This window comes from Haliaeetus albicilla, chromosome 20, assembly GCF_947461875.1.
Source record: "Haliaeetus albicilla chromosome 20, bHalAlb1.1, whole genome shotgun sequence".
Taxonomy (NCBI): Eukaryota; Metazoa; Chordata; class Aves; order Accipitriformes; family Accipitridae; genus Haliaeetus; species Haliaeetus albicilla.
The window spans coordinates 10,102,366-10,124,383 of record NC_091502.1 but is presented as its reverse complement, the minus strand read 5'-3'; the positions used below and the strand labels follow the sequence as shown (position 1 = coordinate 10,124,383).

At 36.0% G+C, this 22,018-nt stretch overlaps 1 protein-coding gene across 2 annotated transcripts in view; it reads left to right on the top strand.

Moving 5' to 3' along the window:
* ATM (ATM serine/threonine kinase) overlaps window positions 1-22,018 on the top strand; it is a 79,672-nt gene that overhangs the window by 37,763 nt on the left and 19,891 nt on the right. For both annotated transcript variants that reach the window (XM_069808240.1, XM_069808241.1), the window contains 15 exons: window positions 42-137; window positions 1,977-2,148; window positions 2,574-2,715; window positions 3,344-3,520; window positions 3,920-4,094; window positions 6,929-7,016; window positions 7,372-7,527; window positions 8,464-8,572; window positions 9,347-9,435; window positions 9,531-9,633; window positions 10,695-10,843; window positions 12,911-13,015; window positions 13,511-13,630; window positions 14,700-14,934; window positions 16,811-16,978. In XM_069808240.1, the coding sequence (XP_069664341.1) occupies window positions 42-137; window positions 1,977-2,148; window positions 2,574-2,715; window positions 3,344-3,520; window positions 3,920-4,094; window positions 6,929-7,016; window positions 7,372-7,527; window positions 8,464-8,572; window positions 9,347-9,435; window positions 9,531-9,633; window positions 10,695-10,843; window positions 12,911-13,015; window positions 13,511-13,630; window positions 14,700-14,934; window positions 16,811-16,978 (2,084 nt within the window). The remainder of the gene's footprint in view (window positions 1-41; window positions 138-1,976; window positions 2,149-2,573; window positions 2,716-3,343; window positions 3,521-3,919; window positions 4,095-6,928; window positions 7,017-7,371; window positions 7,528-8,463; window positions 8,573-9,346; window positions 9,436-9,530; window positions 9,634-10,694; window positions 10,844-12,910; window positions 13,016-13,510; window positions 13,631-14,699; window positions 14,935-16,810; window positions 16,979-22,018) is intronic.

The following is a 22,018-nucleotide window of genomic DNA, read 5'->3' as shown; positions in this document are numbered from 1 at the left end:
CAATGACATTTTGGGGGTTTATTTTTCTTTCTGAATGATAGAAAAGCCAGAAGATTCTGTAGTAGTGAAACTGGTGGTGAGCTTACTGCAGCTGTCCAAGATGGCAGTTAACCATACAGGTGAAAAAGCAGTGCTGGGTAAGTTGATTAGTTCCACAGGCATCTGGGGCTGTCATTGCAAACCCCAGGTTGAAACTGGCTGTTCTAAAGCTTACTTCCCCCTGCTCTTTTGCATTTGCTACCAGAGGTAGCCATCAGGAATGTTAAAATGGGTGATATGTCTTCTTTTCAGTCACTGTATTTTACAGCTTTGACTAATAACTTAAATTGTCATCAGTTTAGACCCTGGTTTCTTCTACACTCAGTAAAGTGTGTAAAATCTGCTGTTATATGGGTCACTTTATTAAGTTGAAAAATAGTAAGAAAAATTGAAGAGAACTTACCTGAAAATTTGAAAGGCATGTCTAAGTGAAAATCAGAATAGTTGTTCTCCATCTTAAAGCCTCTTCTGTATTATTAAAATTATTCTGATGGTTTACATGGAGCACCTGATTAATGTTTGATCCAAAACTAAAATCAAAATCCCCTCTTCCCTGAGTGGCAAGTACCTCCATGAAGGTGATGTTTACTGAAATTAGATGTCTAAACTAGACAGAAACACAAGTAATGAGAACATTTGCCTTATGTTTTTTGTCTAAAAGACTAATAACTGATAATTAAAAATGCTGAGCAATTGATGCTCACATTGACTTCAGTATGATACATTCTTCAGCACCTCTGCAAGCTTTAAGTGTCAGGCTTTTCCGTACTGTGTTTCCTTAGATGATTTGTTAAATTTAATTCAAAACACAACCTGTATATTTTCAGTCTGTTCTTTACTTGCTCTGGTGGTTAAAACAATGTTGTAGAAAATTGACATGTTTTCAAGACACATGCTGAGTATGAATGAAAGGGCAGGGAAATAGATTTTGGTTTCTTTCTGACAAACATTAACATCACTTTTTTAAAGCTATTTTCAAGGTCAATTTTGTTTTGTTTTTTCTTGTATATAGTTGTGTGGTTTATAAAATACTTTGTCTGGAAAGCAAATGAGGAACACATTGATACAGCGTTTTATGTAAAATGCAGGTTAATTCTCATTGAGTTTACAGGCTACTGTTTGTGTTCACAGGCTACTGCTTGTATTTATCATACCCTTAGGGAGTGAAAATGAGTGTCACTTAGTGGCTGCGATTCTGACCTTTTGCACTTAGCTGTTTCTGACACAAGCAAAAATGAAATCCATATCTGATTTAAACTGCAAAATGCAGAGCCATAGGCACTCCTAGAAAATTGAGTTAGAAAGCATAACTGTATTATTTATGAGTCTTAAGCTGCAAAATTTATATATGTGTAATTATAATCATAAAGCTTCTCAAGTGATTATTTATAAATATTTGCAGATTTTTACCCCATAATAATATCAGTTCTAAAAGCAGTTGTTGTGGTTTAAACCCAGCCAGCAACTAAGCACCACACAGCCACTTACTCACTCCTCTCCACCCTTGGTGGGAAGGAGAAGAGAATTGGAAGAAAAAGGTAAACCCTCATGGGTTGAGATAAGGACAGTTTAACAGGACAACACAAGGGGAGAAGAAATAATAATAACAATAATACTAATAAAAGAATGTATAAAGCGAGTGATGCACAATGCAACTGCTCGCCACCTGGAACCCAATGCTCAGCCCATTCCCAAGCCTTGATCCCTCCTCCCCTGGCCAGCTGCCCCAGTTATATACTGAGCATGACATCATATGGTATCGAATATCCCCTTGGCTAGTTCGAGTCAGCTGTCCTGTCTGTGTCCCCTCCCAGCTTCTTGTGAAAATTAACTCTATCCCAGCCGAACCCAGGATAGTAGTTTATATTAATTGCAACTTTCTAGGGTGAGACCTTGTTTTAGTGTACTTAAGACTAGAAAATTACCTGCATTTGCAGAGGCTGTTGGAAGTTGCTTGGGAGAAATTGGTCCCATGGATTTCTCCACCATAGCTCTTCAGCATGCTGAAAATGCACTGGATTCTAAAGCAGTGGACTTACTTGAAGATAGAAAACTTCAGTGCGTCTTCATAATGTTAACTCAAATAAATATTGCTTTAACAGATAATTGGTGAGTATACTTATTTATTTATTTAGTTCAAAGCTTAATAGGAGCCATTAAGTTGTTGTTCAAATCACCTCAGAGTAACACTCTGAAAGTGTTATTAACACCTGTTGATGGCCAACCATGTGCTTCTTCAAAGCTCAGATTAATTCTCCAGTCAAACTTAGATATTTCCTAGAAATTCTCTAGTTGCACTTGAGCCAGAGAGTCTCTTCTGTGCTGTAGAGGATAGCAGTGCTGTGGAGTAAATACTGAGGCTTTGCTTTATGACAAAATATGCAATGGCATATCCTAGTCCAAAATTTTCTGATTTAATGTACCCATTGTTAGATTGTGGAATTATTTGTCTTGTATGTTTATAAAGGTGATTTTGAAAATAAAATATCTGAATGAAATGAATAATAATGACATTGTGTATGTTATTCTTTCAGTATTGACGTTAGAGCTGCTGCTGTTTCCTGTTTGAAAAACATATTAGCCACCAAGTCTGGCAATGAATTTTGGGAAGTTTATAAAAATAAAGCTGATCCCATGTTAATCTATCTACAGCCTTTCAGAATGTCTAGGAAAACGGTACTTCTTCTGATATACCTTATTTATATGACATATGGGGTAGCAAAAACATAAAAATATATATTTAAAAAAAAGTAAATTTGAAAATATTTTTGAGATAGGCTTTGATGAATGCAAAATTTGGACTTTTCATCAGTCTGATTGCAAATGTGATTGCTTTTGTACCCCTGATTCTCCTTTCTGTTCCAGCATTTGTGGCTTTACCAATTTGACATTGGAAAGCTGTGAACTTTCATTATTAGACAGACAGTTTTTGATTACCTACTCGGTAATCTAATACTTTTTTCCTTGGGATTGCAGTATCATTTGATGCAAAAACTTAGTGGAAAATAGGTTAGAAAAAAAGGTTCATAATTAACCATAAATCAGATATTTCCTAATTTTCAAACTTTTGATTTGTAACCTAAATGTGAGGTCTAATATGGCCTTATTGATGTTATCAGTAAAATTTTATTTTTAATACTTTCAGATTTCCTTGGAAACTTAATATTTACATGAACAAAATTGATATTGTTAGTCAATTAAAGCATGGTTAATATTTAATGTTTTAATCTGTGCAGATGTCAGTATGTTTTTTAAAATGCCATGGAACTTGTTTATATTTGCAATATATATATTTTTCTTCTAGTTTTTTGTAGTACCTGCTAATGATATGGAGGCTCCTTTAGAATCGTTGGATGACACAAACCTGTGGATTCCTCTGGGAGAAAGTCATGAGACCTGGATCAAGCGCCTAACTAGTTCAATACTGGACAGTGGAGGTGTGCAAAATGAAGTTCTCCAGTTAATGAAGCCACTATGTGAGGTGAGCTAAATTATCCATATGTATGCATGTATATGTATGTGTGCTGTCATGCACAAAAATACTTGATCGTGCATCTTGATAACAAATAGTAATTTCTGCTATTAAGTTACTACTTTTTCTTAACACTAATTCAGATTCTTCATAATCAGATATTGCAAATACCTGTAAAATACACTTTTGAAATACAAGATTTGACAGATAATTGTAAACATAGATGAACTTTATATGACTACTTTAAATGAATGCCAGCATAGCCCCTTGAGTGGTTTACATTTTTCATATTACATGTTCTTTCTCAAGAATTACATGTTTGAGTAGTTGTCAGTTTGGTTATAACCTGAGAAAAGAAAGGCTTTTGGTTGTTTTTCTTAGCAGCTGCTATGCATGACTGTTTTCTAGGTGAAAACGGACTTGTGTCAAACTTTGCTTCCATACCTGATTCATGATATCCTTCTCCATGACTCAGATGAATCTTGGAGAAGTCTTTTGTCAGTTCATATCCAGAAGTTTTTTACAGCCTGTTGCAGATTTGCCTCATCTAGTAGATCTACTACACCTCCAAATTCTGATTCAGGTAATGTCATAATATTTTTTTCAGCTGCAAGAGGGATTCTGGTTTGAAAAATTACCTTCTGACATCTAATGTATGATGCACAATTGTAGGTGGACAGAGTTTTAGAAGCTTCTGTCCAATTGTTTGATCTTTTTCCGTAGAGATACCAGTAATTTTTAAGCTGTTCATTGGCAGCACCCAAGTAGTTTCTTCTGTATAGCTTCTTTCCTTATTCACAGCTGGATAATGTTTATTACTTGCTGAATTTAGATGTGATCCAATGTTGTGTGCTGCAAGACTGAGTCTTGGACTGTCTCTTAAAATGACTAATTGGCAGTTAAATTCTTCTCTTACTCAAATAAGAGTGATTAAAGGCAGTTTTCACCTGGATTTTCCCCTTGGAAAAAAGACTAACCCTTGCTCTAGCTTCTGCCTAATGTTGATAATGGTCTCTCTATACATTCAAAAGACCTGTTCCATTCCAGCAGAATGAAAGGAAGTTGTAACCAAAAGAACTGCAGCTGAGTATGAGTAGTGCAGAGAGTTCCATTACAAACAAAGCACCTTCTAATCAAGGTGGCTGGTGTCCTTTCCAAATAGATTGTGGTTGAACTTAGCAGAAATCTGTACAAAGTAAGATCTTTGTTACTAGACTATGGGAATGGTACATGCACTTCTTTTCAGGAGCTGAAATACATTATTTCTTTTATTTGTGCATGTCCCCTACTTAACACAAATACAGTAACTTCAGGTTAGTATTTTTTGTGTGCAGTAGCTATTCTGCTGTATCTTCCAACTCCCTTCTATAGTGACAAATCACCAAAGGAATGAGTCTGTACAGTGTCTTGCAGTCTCTTTACAGGCAAGTCATGCAAGCTTCAGGTTGCCAGAGAGGTAAAGGAACCCTTAGTATTGCAGTTTGTACTAAGAGTGGTGTAAATAGGCCTAATGATGCTAGGTGTATTTGAAGGTACTTTTATAGATGCTGACTAGCCTGGCCAGAAAGGCTAGACCAGTATTCTTTCATATTTTTGAAGTCAGGTAACAAGCTGTTGCCACAATCCAGGTATTTTTATTATTGTCCCACTTTGTAAGATAGAAAAGGATTAACAATTTTCTATTTCCTTCCTGTAAGCAGCCAGGGAAACTACTGCACAAATTTGTGCTTGGATGTACAGAGTAATCCAAAATGTTCAATGAATAATAAAAGGGATTTTTCTAAGTTTTATAAGCTTGCAGTTATTTCAGTGACACCAATTAGTAAATGATAGAGGCCTCTTCAAACCTTGTGATTCTATGCAAGGGATCTTACTGAGGTGATATGAGCAAAATAAAGGACATGTAAAAGCTTTAAATGGAGTTCTTCAGATGAAAAACTGTCCTAGTACCCAAAAATAAATACGTGAAGTAGCACACAGCTCGTTGTCTATGTAGTTGTTTACAGATAAACTGAAGGTACACTAGCCAACAGAGCAAGATATGTTAATTCCAAAGTTAGAATGATAGAACATCAGCAGTATTCAAAACAAAAATTTTAAACATCTGGTGACTACCAGTTTCTTCAAGGAGAAACTCTTACCCTATCAAAACAAGGAGGAAAAATCTCCCTAGAAAACCTAGATAAATTTCATTCCAATCCATAAGGATCCAAACTGTTGCAAAGACCAAGCAGTTAGACATGAGAGAGTTTAGTGCCTTTGAACAAGAGTCTTCCTGTTGATCCATTTTGACATGCAAGTTCTAGGAATTGGCTGTTAATCTTGGCAATTTAAAGCATAAATAGTGTGAACATCATGCCAGTCACTGTGCTGCCTGAGAAACCAAACCTAATTGTAAATAGCCAACTACTTGACAAGAGTCAGACCCACCAAACTAAAAATGAAGAATAGTTTGGACTTAGTGCATGTCAGTCTGGCCAGAATCATATGTCAATTGAGTCTATTATTTTGCAGAAGAGTTATAATTTTTTTAATGACTCTTTCAAAATACACATTCAGTTATTTCTCCTTAGAATTTAGAACTTCTATCTCATGCCATGAAAAAAGACACTGTTTTCTGTCTGTAAGCTTGTTGTTAGCAAGTGAGTATGAACACCATGCTGACATCTTATAGTTACCAAATAAGTGTTGTTCATTTCTGTTTGTTGGAACACACGAAATTCCCAGATACTTCTTTTTTTTATATGGCTTTTGCTTTCTTTAGGGGAAATTTCTAGTCCTGTGTCTTACTGTAGTGTAGCAGTAATCAAACCTTTGCTTATGCTTTCCCTATTCCTTGCTTCTTGTAATGTATAAATTGAAATGTCCAGAAAAATGAAAAAATTATTAACCCAGTGACCAGAACACAACCTGTAGCCATCTGATTTTTTTTTTAAATCCAGAAGCAAGGCATGGAAATAAAAATTCTTTAAAAGTATGTGTCTGTGTGTGTGAGGTAGTGTTTTTTATGTAAGCATACATACTCTATAAAATCTGCACTAAAGCTACTGGTAAGTATTTCTGTGGCTTTGGAATAATTTTATATGGCTCAAGCCTAAGGTAAGAGGTCTGTTACGGAGCTTCGTGCAATGGTGTTGGATCATCTCTGAATTCTGTAAGAAGAAGTAGTATCCACAAATTATTAATGCAAAGATAGTTTGATAAAGAAAATTGTGGTATAAACTACCGTAACATCCACTAAAATCATATAAAGAGGGGAAATACATTTTGTGACAAACTATTAATTTAATTTTGGAAATGCTGCCCAAGGAACTTTTTAGTTATTTTCTTGAGTAAAAAATATACCTTTTTATTTTATAAATGGCTATGTTATGACAAAAGTTCATTATATTCTTTCTTTTGAAATATACATCCCAGAGCAAGAAACCCATAATTCTAGAAGTTTGGATAAAGTATCTCGACGAGCCATGCTTGCTGTTGTAGATTACTTAAGAAGACAAAAGAGGTGAATTACAGCTTTCCAAAATGTTGCTTTAATTTAATTATGACTGTTCTAAGATCTGTTGACGCTATAGATCAAGGAAGAAGGATGTGGTAGAGAACATGTCAGTTAAAAGAATGAAGATATAGTAGTGACCTTGCATTTGTTAAAGAAGCGATATGGCTAATCTTAAAGGGTTCTAATTTTGCTGAAGGAGTTTTTAGAAAACTTTTTGTCTGATAAACTTTTTGTGGTATGCGTTTAGGAGGGGGCAAGATAAAATTAGCCTTTGGAAGACTTTATATTTAGATTGGATTTATTTTATTTAATGTTAGAGAGAAGGTGTGTTACAGCAATATTAAAGTCTTTATTTAATCAGATCTGTTTCAGGTGCCGTTTTTGATGACAGCTTCTGGCTAGATCTGAATTATCTTGAGGTTGCTATAGCAGCACAGTCTTGTGCTGCTCACTTCACAGCCTTGCTCTACACAGAAATCTATGCAGACAAGATAAATGTAGACAAACAGCAAGAAAGGTACAAGGCTTGAGGAATGCAATTTCTTGACATTTTGGTTAAAATGGATCAAGTTTTGTGTGTCTCAGTAGTGTTTTGTTACAGGAAAAGTCAAGGAAACTTTAAATAAAATCCCTTAGGTGTGTGTATTGACCTGGAAAATATTGCCACCTCTCCTTGAATGTGATCCCAGCCTTGCTAGTTTGCTAGTGACACACTCAAAATAGTGTCGTTTTGACTTCTAACCAGGGAGTTTTGTTATAAGTGTGCGTTCTAGAGAAATTTCACTGAAACTAATGCTTCTGAATACTAGAATGTATTGAATCTCACTTTCTAAATTGAACACTTTTCAGATTCTATTTCTCATAATTAATAGTGTGCTAGTGGTTAAATTACGGCCAGAAGTGAATCAAGGGGAGAAAGAAACCACTCAATGATGACCAGAATTGTGTGGGTAGAGCTGAATGATCCTTGTAGAAGGCGTTTTCTTCTATAATGGACAATTATCTTTGTCTTCTGGTCCAGCAAGATCAAAATATGGAACTAGTTTCCTAGCTTTGTTTTGGCAACAAATAACTCTAAGGCAGTGAATGTATAATAAAAGTATGTTTGTAAGCATATATATTATGTAGTTGCTTTTATTCTTTCTCAGGAGAGAGCATTCTTGCTTCAGGCATTCACAAAAGCAATTTGATTTAATAAAAGATTAGACATTACAAGGTGGGGGGGGGTTCTCTGAAAAACCACCTTGATATTGAAATCCATTGATGTTGATATCCTCAGTTCAGCTGATCACTTTGTCATTCTGGTGGAGAGACATTTTGAATAACCTGGGCATATGACAGGCCTGATCTTGCATTTGGTGTTTGTGCCCCTTACTTAGGTGTTGTTTCAGAATTTCTTTAGTTATTTGTATGAAATTTCATTTAACTTTACTGGTTGAAACATTTCTTTTAGGTTTTCTTTTAAAGCAGCTAGGAGTTTGACATTTGAAGAAGAAAGTCAAACAAGAACCGTTACTATTTTGAATGAAAAAAGTAAAGGAGAAACTGGCATAAGTTTACAGGTATGTGTGTGTGCTCCATAATCTGAAAGCAAACCTTGTCATGTAATTACAGTTAACAGTAGGTTTCATCTGAGCTGAAGGCAAATCTAGTTGAACTTCAAAAACTGTATTTGAAAATTCTCCTCATCCTCTAATTCAAAGTGAACTCAGTGGCATTGCTGAACAAGTTAAATTGAGTATTTGTTCACCTGACACACTAATTAAGTGGCAAATTTTAAATTGCAGCAAAGCAGACTTTGTTCCCCAAAAGAACTGACCCATGGCGGTAACCAGCCAAGTATTTTTCAGTTTTTGTTCATTAAAAATCAGCAAGTGGTGTAGCAAGTTGTAATGATCAAAACCAAAGCAGTATTATCTCCTACAAGTTTATTTTATACATAAAATCTGATTCAGTAGCCTTGTCTAAGTTACTTCTTTCCACAGTTCATTATTCCAGATCTGTGCTTGCATATCTTTAAAATGCATTGCTTAGCTGGTATGTCTGATGCTCATGCAGTACTACTGCCTTTTGGTTTTCAGTCAGTCCACCTAAGGCCCAGCGCTGTTTTTTTAATAACCTAGCAGAGAAGGTAGGTAGTCCTGAAGAGTTTTGCTAGACTATAAAACTTTTCTTCCTGTGATGATGGCAGGCTCAAATACTGCATAAAGGAAAATGAAGCAATGATAACACATTACATGGAAGGACTTGTATTTATAAACTTACACGATATGTATACAACTCACTTGAACTGGTTCCAAAAGAGGTAATTCTTTGTCCTATGGTGCATATTCTAGGACCTTCTCATGGACATATATAGAAGCATTGGAGAACCTGACAGTCTCTATGGCTGTGGTGGAGGAAGAATGTTACAGCCACTAGCACGGTATAATTTATTAATGTTCTTATGTTCTTTAAAGTCATTGCTTTCATTTATTAGTAAGGAACTTAAACTGAAAACTTCTTGTTAATTTACAACAGGATAAGAACGTATGAGCATGAAGCAGTATGGGAGAAAGCCCTTGTAACATATGACATTGAGGCAAGCCTTTCTCCATCTACTCGCCAGGCAGGAATAATAGAGGTAATTTTATTCTATAATAGGCAATGAATGTGGGAATTGATATCCATCGTACTGAGAGTCATTTGTAGTAAATGCAAAATTGTTTTAGAACTAAAAGAGATCTCTTTGGTCATTAAGTCCACCCCACTGTCATAGGCTTCCAAACTGTATAATGTAAGAGAACTCAATATTTGTCCTGAAAACATTATGGCTTCTAGTCCTCCTGTCACTCACCTGTAATCCCTATCTTGGGTAATGAATTTTGTGAAATATTTCAAAATAGATCTTTTACAGAATTTGGCCAGCTCCTAAAATAACAGGATATAAAAAGTAATGGAATTGGTTATTTTTGCCATCTCATTCTTTAAACCTCTCCATTATGGCAGCTATCTTACTGCAACTGTTGTATTTCTAATAAAATAAATGAATAGAATTGATGTTGTCTTATTTTTATTCCTTAAAACCATGTTGCTTTTTTAGCCTAAAAATGTTTACACCAGTTCTGTAATAACATAGCACAGGTATATCTGTGTTTCACTTAATTTCATTTTCCTGTGGAACTTTTCCTAGCCCAAATTATTTAGTATCATTGTTAAAATTCCATTGTGTTTCTCCTTCATAATGGCTGTACACATAACCTGGATAAGTGGTCACAATTATAAAGTCATTATGGTCTTCAAACAGATAGGAGTTTGGGAGTTGTAGGAAACTTTTTCAAATCCCCACCAGGAAAAACAGTTCATTAAGAAGTAAAACCAGTTGTGGCTTACTACCCAGAAATGATGGTGTGGAGAAATGTGAGCAGATAGTTCATTTGAATCACAACATGGAAATTTATTTCAAAGAATACCAGCCACAGTAGTAATGAAACCGTTTTTCCAGGGTTGCAGGTATCAATGGTGTGATTATTAGTCTTATTAAAAAGTTTTCATCTTACATAGTGCTGAGTTTAGAAATACTTAGAGTTCTGCCTTACCTGCAAAGGCTTCTTTGTTTCCAAAGGTAAAACAAAGCTTTTTTAAAAAACAGTTCAGTTTATAAAAAGGAGGAAAACCAACTTTCAGTAATTATGTTAATTCCAGGCTTTGCAGAATTTTGGGCTTTGCCACACTCTTTCCATGTATTTAAAAGGACTGGAACATGAAAACACTGAGTGGTGTGCGGAACTACAGGAAATACGCTACCAGGCAGCATGGAGGAATATGCAGTGGGGCCACATCTCTTCTGTCAAGTAAACTAACCTACTTTTTTGCTAGTTTTTTAAGTGAAAGACAATGGTTTCAGTTCCAAGCAAAAAGGCAACATTAGAATATAATTTATATGAAGCAGGTCACCTGATTTATCTTAATCATTGAATTGAAAAGCAGCATTTTTCACTTAGACCTGTCTGTTTTGTATGCACATCACTTCATTTTCTGGGAAACTGTACACAGTTGTCCTAGTTTTAGCTGGGATAGTTAATTGTCTTTCTAGTAGCTGGTACAGTGCTATGTTTTGAGTTCAGCGTGCAAAGAATGTTGATAACACTGATGTTTTCAGTTGTTGCTCAGTAGTGTTTAGTTTAGTCTAAAGTCAAGGATTTTTCAGCTTCTCAAGCCCAGTGAGCGAGAAAGCTGGAGAGGCACAAGAAGTTGGCACAGGACAGAGCCAGGGCAGCTGACCCAAACTGGCCAACGGTGTATTCCATACCATGTGATGTCCCATCTAGTTTAGAAACTGGGGGGAGTGGGGACAGGGGATCGCCGCTCGGGGACTAACTGTGTGTTGATCGGTGGGTGGTAAGCAATTGCACTGCGCATCATTTGTACATTCCAATCCTTTTATTATTGCCGTTGTCATTTTATTAGTGTTATCATTATCATTATTAGTTTCTTCTTTTCTGTTCTATTAAACTGTTCTTATCTCAACCCACGAGTTTTACTTCTTTTCCCGATTTTCTTGCCCCATCCCACTGGGCGGGGGGGGGACCAAGTGAGCGGCTGCGTGGTGCTTAGTTGCTGGCTGAGGTTAAACCATGACAACAGTTGATTCTTCTTTTTGATTGTTCATAACTATAAAATGAAATTTTCCATTTTTGAGTCATATAGTAGATGTGTCTTAAGTACATATGAGGGATAGATAGTTTTTAATGTTTAATTTATAAGCAAATGGGGAAAATATTACTCGGTAAGCCACAAGAGGTTGTCAAGACCTGGATAAGTAAACACTAGTGTTGATTCATGACTATTTCATAAGGAGTAATCTCCTCCCTTGTGTAATGTTGGCTGCCTGGCATTAGTTATTTCTTATGACTGGCCAGGATCTAGGGAACTCTGTCCCTTCCTAGTACAGCTACATCATCGCACATTGTAGGAGGAATACAGAATAGATTCACTACATTTTGGCAAAAGTAGAAGTTAGGATCTTCAGTAACTCCTTCTACATTAACTTTTAGTAGTCAGGAGAATGGAAGCTGTTTCTCCTAAGATTTACAGAGAGATAGGTCTGGGGAACATACTCTTGGTGTGTTCATTCTCTTCTCCTGCACTGTTTTAAGATCATTGTTTAGAAGCACCTGGAGGACTTCACAGACATATCCTGTTGAAGGGCTTATGTCATGCCACTATCAGAATAAACTTCATATAGGTGGGCTCTCTTTGTCCCTGGGTTATGGTCTGTGTAACCCTCTTTGGTTATAAACTTCTTAGGCAAATAGAATATTCAGCTTTAATATGGGAGCAGAAAAACAACATGTAAGATGAAAAGAGAGAGAATGAGATGGCAGAAAAGAGGAGGATCAGGGTGAAGCAGAAAGAATAAGTGAGAGGGGCAAAGAAGAGAAAATTAAATTGAACACTATGGGTTTTTTCAGCCTTCTGATTTTCTTTATTTTTTTCTTTTTTTAAAATGTTTCTGATGCTAAATGTAAAAAAATGTTGATTCTGAACTGAAGTTGCATACATACAGTAATATATATATCTTTCAGCTAATACTGAGAAGTGTGTTACAATAGAATTTTTATTGTGCAGTTGGTTTTGTGTCGTATTTTTTATACAACCTTGAACATATTCTCTGTATTGCAAACGTTTTGACAATTACTGGTTTTTTTTGTTTTAAATGAACAGCTTGAATGTATAAAATACTAAATTAATTTAAAATTTAAAGGGTTGCATTGTTATTTTTTATCATGCAAAACAGCAATTCATGCAACTGCAGAAAATGTACTACTGAAAATATTTGTCATAAAGATAAAATTGACTTCTTTGTAGAGAAATACAATTTTCCTTTTATTTTATGTTTCTTTCATTTTATTTGTAAGAGATGAGACAGGAAGACCAGGGTACCATGAATCATTGTATGATGCTCTTCAGTCTTTACGAGATAAGGAATTCTCTGCTTTCTATGACAGTCTTAAAAATGCCAGGTAACTATGCAAATATTGTGCTGTTAGAGAGAGAGATGGAGAGTGTGTGTGTTTGTAGTCACAGGTTATATATAAAAGACTATTACAGGGGTTTATGGCCTTAAATTAAGACTCATGCATAGAATAAAATTAATGCTTCTGGACTGCAACTTCATTTCTAAGTTTTTTAACCTAAATTTATGCGTATACAATTTGTGTGCTAATTGAATGCATTTCCTGTATGTCCCTTACTTTGCAGTCGTCTTAAGTGGATTTGAATGCTGACTACTCTTCTTTAGCTGAGCTATCACATAGACTTTGGAGTTTATATATGTTTACCGTGTTTTCATTTATTGACAAACTTAATTTTTTGAACTTTAATGGTAATACAAAATAATTCCAAATTGAATAGTTTTGCTGTTTGAAGTTTGTTCACTGTGTGGAAATTGTTATGGATATTTGGATTACTTGTGGATATTAAAAAAACAATTTACTGTTTCTCTGTTAAATCCATAGAGTGAATGAAGTAGAAGAGCTCTGCAAAGGCAGTCTTGAGTCTGTTTATTCATTATATCCAACTCTTTGCAGACTACAGCTAATTGGAGAGTTGGAAAATATAGGTCTGCTGTTCTCCAGGTATTTTTTAAAGCTTGTTTCCTATTCCTTTCTCAGTTTTCAGGATTTTTGGTAATCAAGTCTAGCACAAAAATAAAATTACCTCAACAAATTTTATTCATTAATATCTCAAACTTCATCTTAAAAATTATATGGATTTTAGCTTTACTATGTGAAGACAAATCTAGATTCTCTCTATTTCTAGACTGGATTTATCTGTGGTCTAGTCTTAATTATTTGATATTATGCCGATATTTTATTTTTAATAATTGTTTTCTTGCCTTTGTTTTGAGTTCCCTGGTATACTCCATGGTAGTAGTCATATTTCCTAGCATTTGGTTTACTAAAGTAACTGACTTATCCTTTCTAGTTTCCTTTCTAAAAACATTTTCCATTTCCTTGATGATACCCATAGATATATTGAAAGTTGTTTCAGTTTGATTCACTTTCTTCATGGACCACTGTTATGATCATTATTCTACCTGAATTCTTAACATTGCTTTTTAATCATAAGAAGGTACTTACCTCTGTAGTGCTATTAACACTGAATTTTTTCTGTTACAGTTGTATCAGTTTGGTAGCTTGTAGTCATCCTACATTCATTTAGCATGTCCAGGACCTTATGAACCATTGCTATTTGCAGTTAATGTGAGAAAATAATACATATAATGACAACCTACACAGCTACAATGTCACAGTTCGGAATTTATTCTTATATTAATCCATGTATGTCCTATATAATAAAATAGGAATCTTGGTCTCTGATCTTTTAAGTAGCCCTGTGTTTGAATGCAATTCCCTTTGCTGATGGACCTTTAACACAACAGTTATTGATGCTTAATCAAGAATGTTTACAGTGGAGTTGTTCACCTTGCTAATGTTGATCTCTTGATCTTCATGTTTGTTAAAACTGGAAGCCTGCCAGTTTGTTCTCCGTATTAATCATTGTAGGGTCTTATGGACTGTTTCTTGGTTTTGAACTGTAGACTGTGAACTACCTTGGTAGTTTACTTTTGTTACTCATCTTGCATTTCACTAATACTTAGCGAGAGTTAATAACAGGTCTTTTTTCTTTTGGTAACAATTGCAGATCTGTTACGACTCAACAACTGAATGATATTTATTTGAAATGGCAGAGACAGTCCCAGCTTCTTAAGGACAGTGACTTCTGTTTCCAGGAACCTATCATGGCTCTGCGCACTGTAATTTTGGAGATCTTGCTTGAAAAGGAGAATGAAAATACAAAAAGAGAATGTATTAAAGACATCCTGACCAAACATCTGGTGGAACTCTCTAGATTGGCAAGAACGGCTAAAAATACACAGGTAACAAATTCCAGGAAAGATCAGTGACGGATGTTTAGTGTTTTAGTTTATAAAAGGACTTCATTTTTTAACAGTACTCAAGATTAACTGTATTCTAAGTTTATTCGATGAATCAATTAGCTGGAGACTTAAACTATGTAGAACTTATTCATAAATTGTATTTATGGGCATGTTTTCTGAATTTTGTTTGTAACTGTAAGCTACTCTGAAGCAGATAATATAAAATGAAATTTTTAGTGAAGAATGCTCTTACAGCTCTGTTACTTTCGTTTGGTGCAGTTTTATATATCCAGCTTTCACTTGCATCATACTGTTGTAGTGTTCCAGAGTGAAGCTGCAGAAAAAACTCCATTGTATCTGTATATTTAGCTTTGTCTTCAAGGTTTTATACTCTTAAAGCACCATTGCACTGTCATAAATCTTTCTCTGTGAATGACTTAATGGGATTTGCAGTAGCAGTGGTTTCGGCAGCTGCTAGTGCATTTAAGGTCCAGAGTCAGCCTTAGTTTGTTCTAGGTACTGCATCTGAAGGAGTAACTCAACAAGAATTTATAGAGCAACAATATCCTCCAAGAACCTCTGCAGAAAATCGTTTCAGCTAAATATATAACCTGGAAAGGTGTTTAAAAATTCACACATGTGAAACTATATTAAACTTTGATTTCAGGAAGGTTCTAACTCTTTTTGTGCATAATGATGAAATCAGTAGAGCAGCTGTCTTTGGTTTCATAAATTTGCAGGGTTTACTTAGTGCCTCCAGAATTGTTTGGGAAAATTACTTCTTCAGAATTTTTTTATCTCATGCCCGCCCAGCCGCTAACACTGTGGTGATGAGTGTCCTGTAAGAGCCGCAACAAAAGTTAATTTTTTTTTCACTTTGATTTTTAGTTACAGAAAAAGATTAAAATTGTGGTGCTGTATTTTGGGAGGATTAGAAGGTTCTGAAAGATTGAGCCAATGTGTTTCTGCTATTGTTCCAGCCTCTTCAGTGTTGCAGGACATCTGCAACCTTTGGGGTATGCTTCTGGGCCTTATCAGTCTTTCAAACCATGGGCTGATAACCCTTTCCTTTTGGCACGCTAGTAGTTGAAAACACTAAGTGTCTGGATGTCGGAGTTTTTGAGGAAGCACTCTGCAACTAAGGGCTTTTCTTCCTCTTTGGTGCCACTACCATCTGTCAGGAGAAGGAAGAGTGTGCCATACGGAGTCATCACACTGACTACTAATGGAAGTAACCAAACTTACATTGTCATTTACAGGCATTCTTACATTTTAATTGCTGACCTTGCTTATTTAAAAGTTTGATTGATTTGGTTATTGGTTGGACAATTTGTGAAAATACACTTTAGTCTCAATCTTTGACGTTGTTAGAAAGATAGTTTGCTCTTTTTACTATCATAGTGACATTAGATTGCTAAATAATGAGGATGTTACTTCACTAGTGATATGAGTGAAGAAGTAGGCATGCAAAAGAATTAGTGTATGATGGTGCCATTTTTCTTAATATTTTTCTGTGGTCTTTTAGGATGTAATAATAATCACTAACCTAAAATTATAAAACAGTCATTTCAGTAGGTGCCGATTGTAGAATTTCTATAGTTTATACCTCCAAATAATTCAAAACATTAAACATTGATACTTTATTTTGGGGGTTGTGAAGTTTAATTCCGTAGTCTGTTTTTGTTGCAAATCAGGATTTTCTGCAAGTATATAGAAAAACAACTTCATCTCTTTGCCGCAAATAAATTCTCAGCATTGGGTAGGCAGAATATGCTGCACAGTAGATCGAATGAAGGTGCAGTTTAAAAACAAAACTTGTTGTGAGATACATGTATTTCACTTAAAGAATTGTTTATAATGTTTTTTTCAATTTCAGCTTCCAGAAAGAGCTATGTTTCAGATCAAACAATACAATCCAACAGGATATGAAGTTTCTGAATGGCAACTAGAAGAAGCCCAGGTTTTCTGGGCTAAAAAGGAAGAGAGTCTTGCACTGAATATTCTTAAAAGGATGATAAAAAAATTAGATGCAGATTGGTTTCAGGTATGTGTTATATAATGTATAAACTTATGGGAATTAAATTATTTAAGATCCTATTTTCACTTTCCAAAGTTTTCCCTTGGAAGAAGATTAAAGGGCTGTCTGCAATATTACTAAATCTGGTTTGTACTCTCAAAATGTCTGAAAGCAAAAAAAATCTGTATTAGCAAATCTCATCAAGGTTTTCAAAGCAAGTCTGCAAGAGTGGCAAATGTTAGAATTCATTATTTATTATTTTGCTTCAAATGCCACCACTGTGAAATGTATAGCTTTTTAAAAATCAGAGATTATTTCCCTTGATAAAAAGTTCACTTGTTTTAAACAAAACTGTTACGTACAGGTGTATCATCTTCTTCTGTGCCAATAGTTAAAGAAACTAATGGCCAAGCAGGCTTATTTAGGCATAGAATCACAGAATCACTTAGGTTGGAAAAGACCCTTAAGATCATAGAGTCCAACCGTTAACCTAACACTGCCAAGTCCCACTAAACCATGTTCCCAGGCACTGCATCTCCAGGTCTTTTAAATATCTCTAGGGATGGAGTATTTCTTGTAGTGAGGGGTCCAAAACTGAACACAGTATTCAAGGTGCGGCCTCACCAGTGCCGAGTACAGGGGGACGATCACTGCTCTAGTCCTGCTGGCCACATGATTTCTGATAGATATTATGTTGGGAAATATAGTAATGTACAGGAAATATAATAAAGTACATGTTTTTGTTAGAAGAAGAAGAATAAAGATTTTATCTCCAGTCCTTATTCTGTAAAAAAAGACTAATACAGGGATACACTAATAATGTATTTTATGCTAAAGAAGCACACCTCTGTTGCAGGTGTTTTCCTGATGTCTGTAGGGAATCTTTGTCCAAAGGTAGGAGTATGAGTTGAGGCTTCTATTTCAGTGGGCCTGAAGCTGTATCACAAAGTGTACAGAAATTCCAGGCAAGTTTTTGACCGATAAACATTCACTACTGTACCTCAGACTTCTTTGTTCCTTGAACTAATCCATTATCAAGGAACATAGATATGAATGGGGATGCTGTTTCACGTCTTTGAATCTTCCCCATTTTACAAGCACACTGAGCTGTGAGTTTTATGTTGTACTTCTGAAAATGGAATCTTACCTCAAACAGGGGAATGTTTTCTCATCAAATTTGACTTCAGCAAGTGCCTCTGAATCTTAGTTATCTTAGATCTTTTTGTAAGCTTTCTGAAAAATTATGTCACTTGATGTGAAGGAAATACTACATTTCCATCTCCAGTTCGGAACTGAAACAAAAATCCCTCTCTCCTATCTCAGTAATGGCAATACGAAGTTCCTAAGAAAAAATGTGAAGACTAGTTGGGCTGTATAGCCAGAGTACTCCCCCAGACTGATTTGTAGCACAAGAACTTCCTGAACCAGAGGTAGTTTCTTTGTAGGCAATTCCTTCCAATGTTTTTTTTTTTATACCATAAATTTGTCCAGTCACTTTTCAAGTCTGTGTAAGCTTTTAATATCCAAGCAAACCCTACAACAAGGAGTTTCACAGCTTAATTCACACAGGTTTAAGAGCCACTTGTTTTGTTGATTTTGAACCCCTTATCTCTATTTGATGTTAGTTCTGGTCTTGGAAAAAACACTGAACACATTCCCTGTCTCCATTCTCCATAGTGAGGTAACATTTTATAGTTACATTTCCAAACAGGAATAACTGTTTCAAAGTCCATCATTGTATACAAGAAGTCTTTCTCCCCCCTCTCATGCATCACTTAACTTTAGGTTTGGGTTTTTTTGTGCTGGTAATTTCATCAGGTTTTTTTCATTCCATTTACTGTCCTGTATTTTTTGTCTGCGGTTCTTCAGTCTGTCTTTGTTTTTATCACCTTGAAGAACTCTGTCATCACCAGATTTTGTGTTCACTGCTCATCACCTTCTCAAGTTTAATATCTTTTGAACAGCACAGATGACTTGATCTTTGGAGGCTTTTCACTGGTGACCTAACTCTACTGTAAAAAGTGGCCCATGTATTTCTGTTTCTGTTGCCTATCTTAGTTCTTTTTGCCTCCAAGAATCATGCATTTTAGTTTTTACGACTTAGTTTCAAGAGTCTTTTGTAGAAGAACCATGTCACGTGACTGTTGGATTCTGTTGGAGTAGGCTGAATCATACAGATCTTCCTTTGCTTGTTGAGTTCTTCAAGAAGTTCAGTTGAGTTGGGAAATGGGATACATCTGAGGATGCTAAGAGAGTTGGCTGACATCATGTCAGAGCCACTTTCCTGTCATCTCTGAAAGGTCATGGAGATCAGGGGAAGTCCTGATGACTGGAAGAGAACAATCACACCCATCTACAAAAAAGGGATAAAAGCAAGATCAGAAACTGCAGAGCAGTCAGACTCATTTCAGTCCCTGGGAAAATTACAGAACAGGTCTTTCAGGAAGCTATTGCCATGCACATGAAGGAAAAGGAGGTGGTTTGGAAAAGCCAACCGAAATATACTATCATGCTTGACCAACCTGGTTGTCTTCTGCAGTGAAACAGTTTGCCCAGTAGACATGGGACGAGCTGTGGATGTCATCTACCTTGATTTTTAGCAAGGCATTTGACACAGTCTCCCACAATATCCTTCCTGACAAGCTGGTAAGATACAGACTGGATAGGTAAGATCACAAGATGGGTGGAAAACTGGCTAAACTGCTGAGTTCAAAGGGTGGTTGTTGATGATTCAAAGGCAGCCTGGTAGCCAGTCAGAAGTAGTGTTCCTTAGAGTTTGTTATGGGGTCAGATACTATTTTTATAACTGAGATCTTTATGACAGGACTGAATTTCCTCACCAAACTTGCAGATAACAGCAAACTGGAAAGAGAGAGAGAGATTCTGGAAGGAGGAGCGACCAGTCACAGAGACCTCAATAGTTTGGAAGATTGTGTTGATAAGAATTGCGTGAGATCAGTGGAAGTCCTTCACCTGGGACAGAATAATCTCAAGCACCATTACAGGGAGGAGTCTGACTGGCTGGGGTATACTTTTGCCAAAAAGAACCTGGGGGTCCCAGTGAACAGCAAGCTAAAAGGATTCAACAGTGTGCCCTTGTAGCAGTGAAGGTGAACCATATCCTGGGCTGCATCACCAATCTACTGTAGGCAGTAGATTAGGAAGTGTGATTATTGTACTCTATTTGGCAGTTCTTAGCCCACACCTGAGATAATGTGTCCAGTTTTGGTCCACGGTTTAGAAAGAGACATTGAAAAATAGGAGAGGATCCAGCAGAGGGCCACCACAATGATTAGAGGGTTGGAGAACTTAGCAAAGGAATAAAGGTTGTAGGGATTGGGTTTTTTCAGCCTTAAGAACCGAAGAAGGCTCAGGGGGATCTAGTCACAGTCTTCCAATACCTGAAAGGTAGGTATAGTGAAGATGGAGGTAACTGCTCACAGACACGCACAGTGAAAGGACAAGAGGCAATGGCACAAGTTGTTTCAAGGGAAATTCCATCTGGATATGCGAAGAAAATTCTTTACCACTAGACACTGTGAACAGGTTGCCCAAAGAAGTGATGGAATCTCCCTTGCGGGAAATGAATAGTCAAGAGTCAGTTTAGGAGAGTCCTGGAAAACTTAATCTAAAGCCCTGCTTTCAGCAGAAGCTTGGGCCAGATGGTCTCCAGAGGTTCCTTCCAGCCTCAACTTTTCTGTCATTCTATGATGTCCTTTTACAAAAGCTATTGTGGCTTTTCTTCATATTAATCCATCTGCTTTTTTTGTGGGGGTTTTTTTGCTAATTTATCTACACCTGATAAGAATCTTATTGACTTGTGCTTGCCTGGAACTTGTTAAAATATTGGTGTCGCATCTGCCACCTGCCACTCCTCTTATATTAAGGCAGTTTTAAGTAAAAGCTTTTATACCTCTCTTAGTAGTTCAGTTATTTCACCTGTGAATTGCTGTAGACCTTTTGAAAAATACATTCTGATACTGGAGAGTTGATAGTTTTCATTTTGTCTGTTCGTTCAGTAGCCCTTGCTGTTGACACTTCAATAGCAGTCAGACCTTCAAATCCCTCATAAATAAAAGCTTTGCAGTGAGACTCTTCAGGCTCTTCCACAGTGAACACAAATGCAAATAATTTTTTTTTTCTGCTTTATCTTCTCAGAGTGCTATTTGTTTTATAACTCTATTGTCTTTTTATCAAGTGGACTGTCTAGTGGCTAGCTGCTCCTAATATGTTTAAAAAAAATGCTTTTTTATTGTTTGTTGAGTCTTCAAATTGTTTGGGTTTTTTGGACAGCCTGATGGTGGGGTTTTGTTTTGGTTTTTTTATTTGATAGGGTATTTTATGATTTGTTTAATATATTTTCTTTTTCACTTGGACAAAACTTCATTTTGTGTACTGATGTGGTAAAAATGTCTTCATTGTTGTTACCTTTGTGTTTAGCTATGATGGCTTGCTTTGAGTATTTTTTGGAGGGTAATAAACAGTCACTTTGAATCCATATACATTATTAAGGAATATCACACTTCAGAAAAGCTAGAGAATTTTGGGCCAAGTTCTCCATATGTACGTATCAGGACAAAATCAAGAGTTGCTACTCCTCTTTTGATTTGCATGCTTGCTCCATGAATCAGTTGATGGGGGCATCCAAAAATTAGTCCTTCTCTCACCTTCCAGTTTTAAGTTTACCCTGTCCACATAAGATTTTGTGGTTTTGCAGCCTATGATATCCTTCAGTATTTCACAGTCATTGTTGCTGTCTTGATCAGGTCATCTTTAATATGTATCCTATACTAAAAGTATTTTGGAAACTTGTCCTACTGTACAGTTAAAGTTGAGTTTCCACTCTGGAGGCAAGTCCTTTGGAAACCTGCCCCACCATCTCCTCAGAGCACTTTTAACCAAGTTTCCACGTAGAGGTCTGTCTGAAAAATTTAAAGATCACACACAGTTACTGCCATTCCTGAGTGTTTCCTATGGAGCATACTATGGTACTTCAGACTAAATGGGGATATTAGAAAATACAATTCTGGAAACGTGCTGTGAATTTATTTAATTTTTCTTAAATTT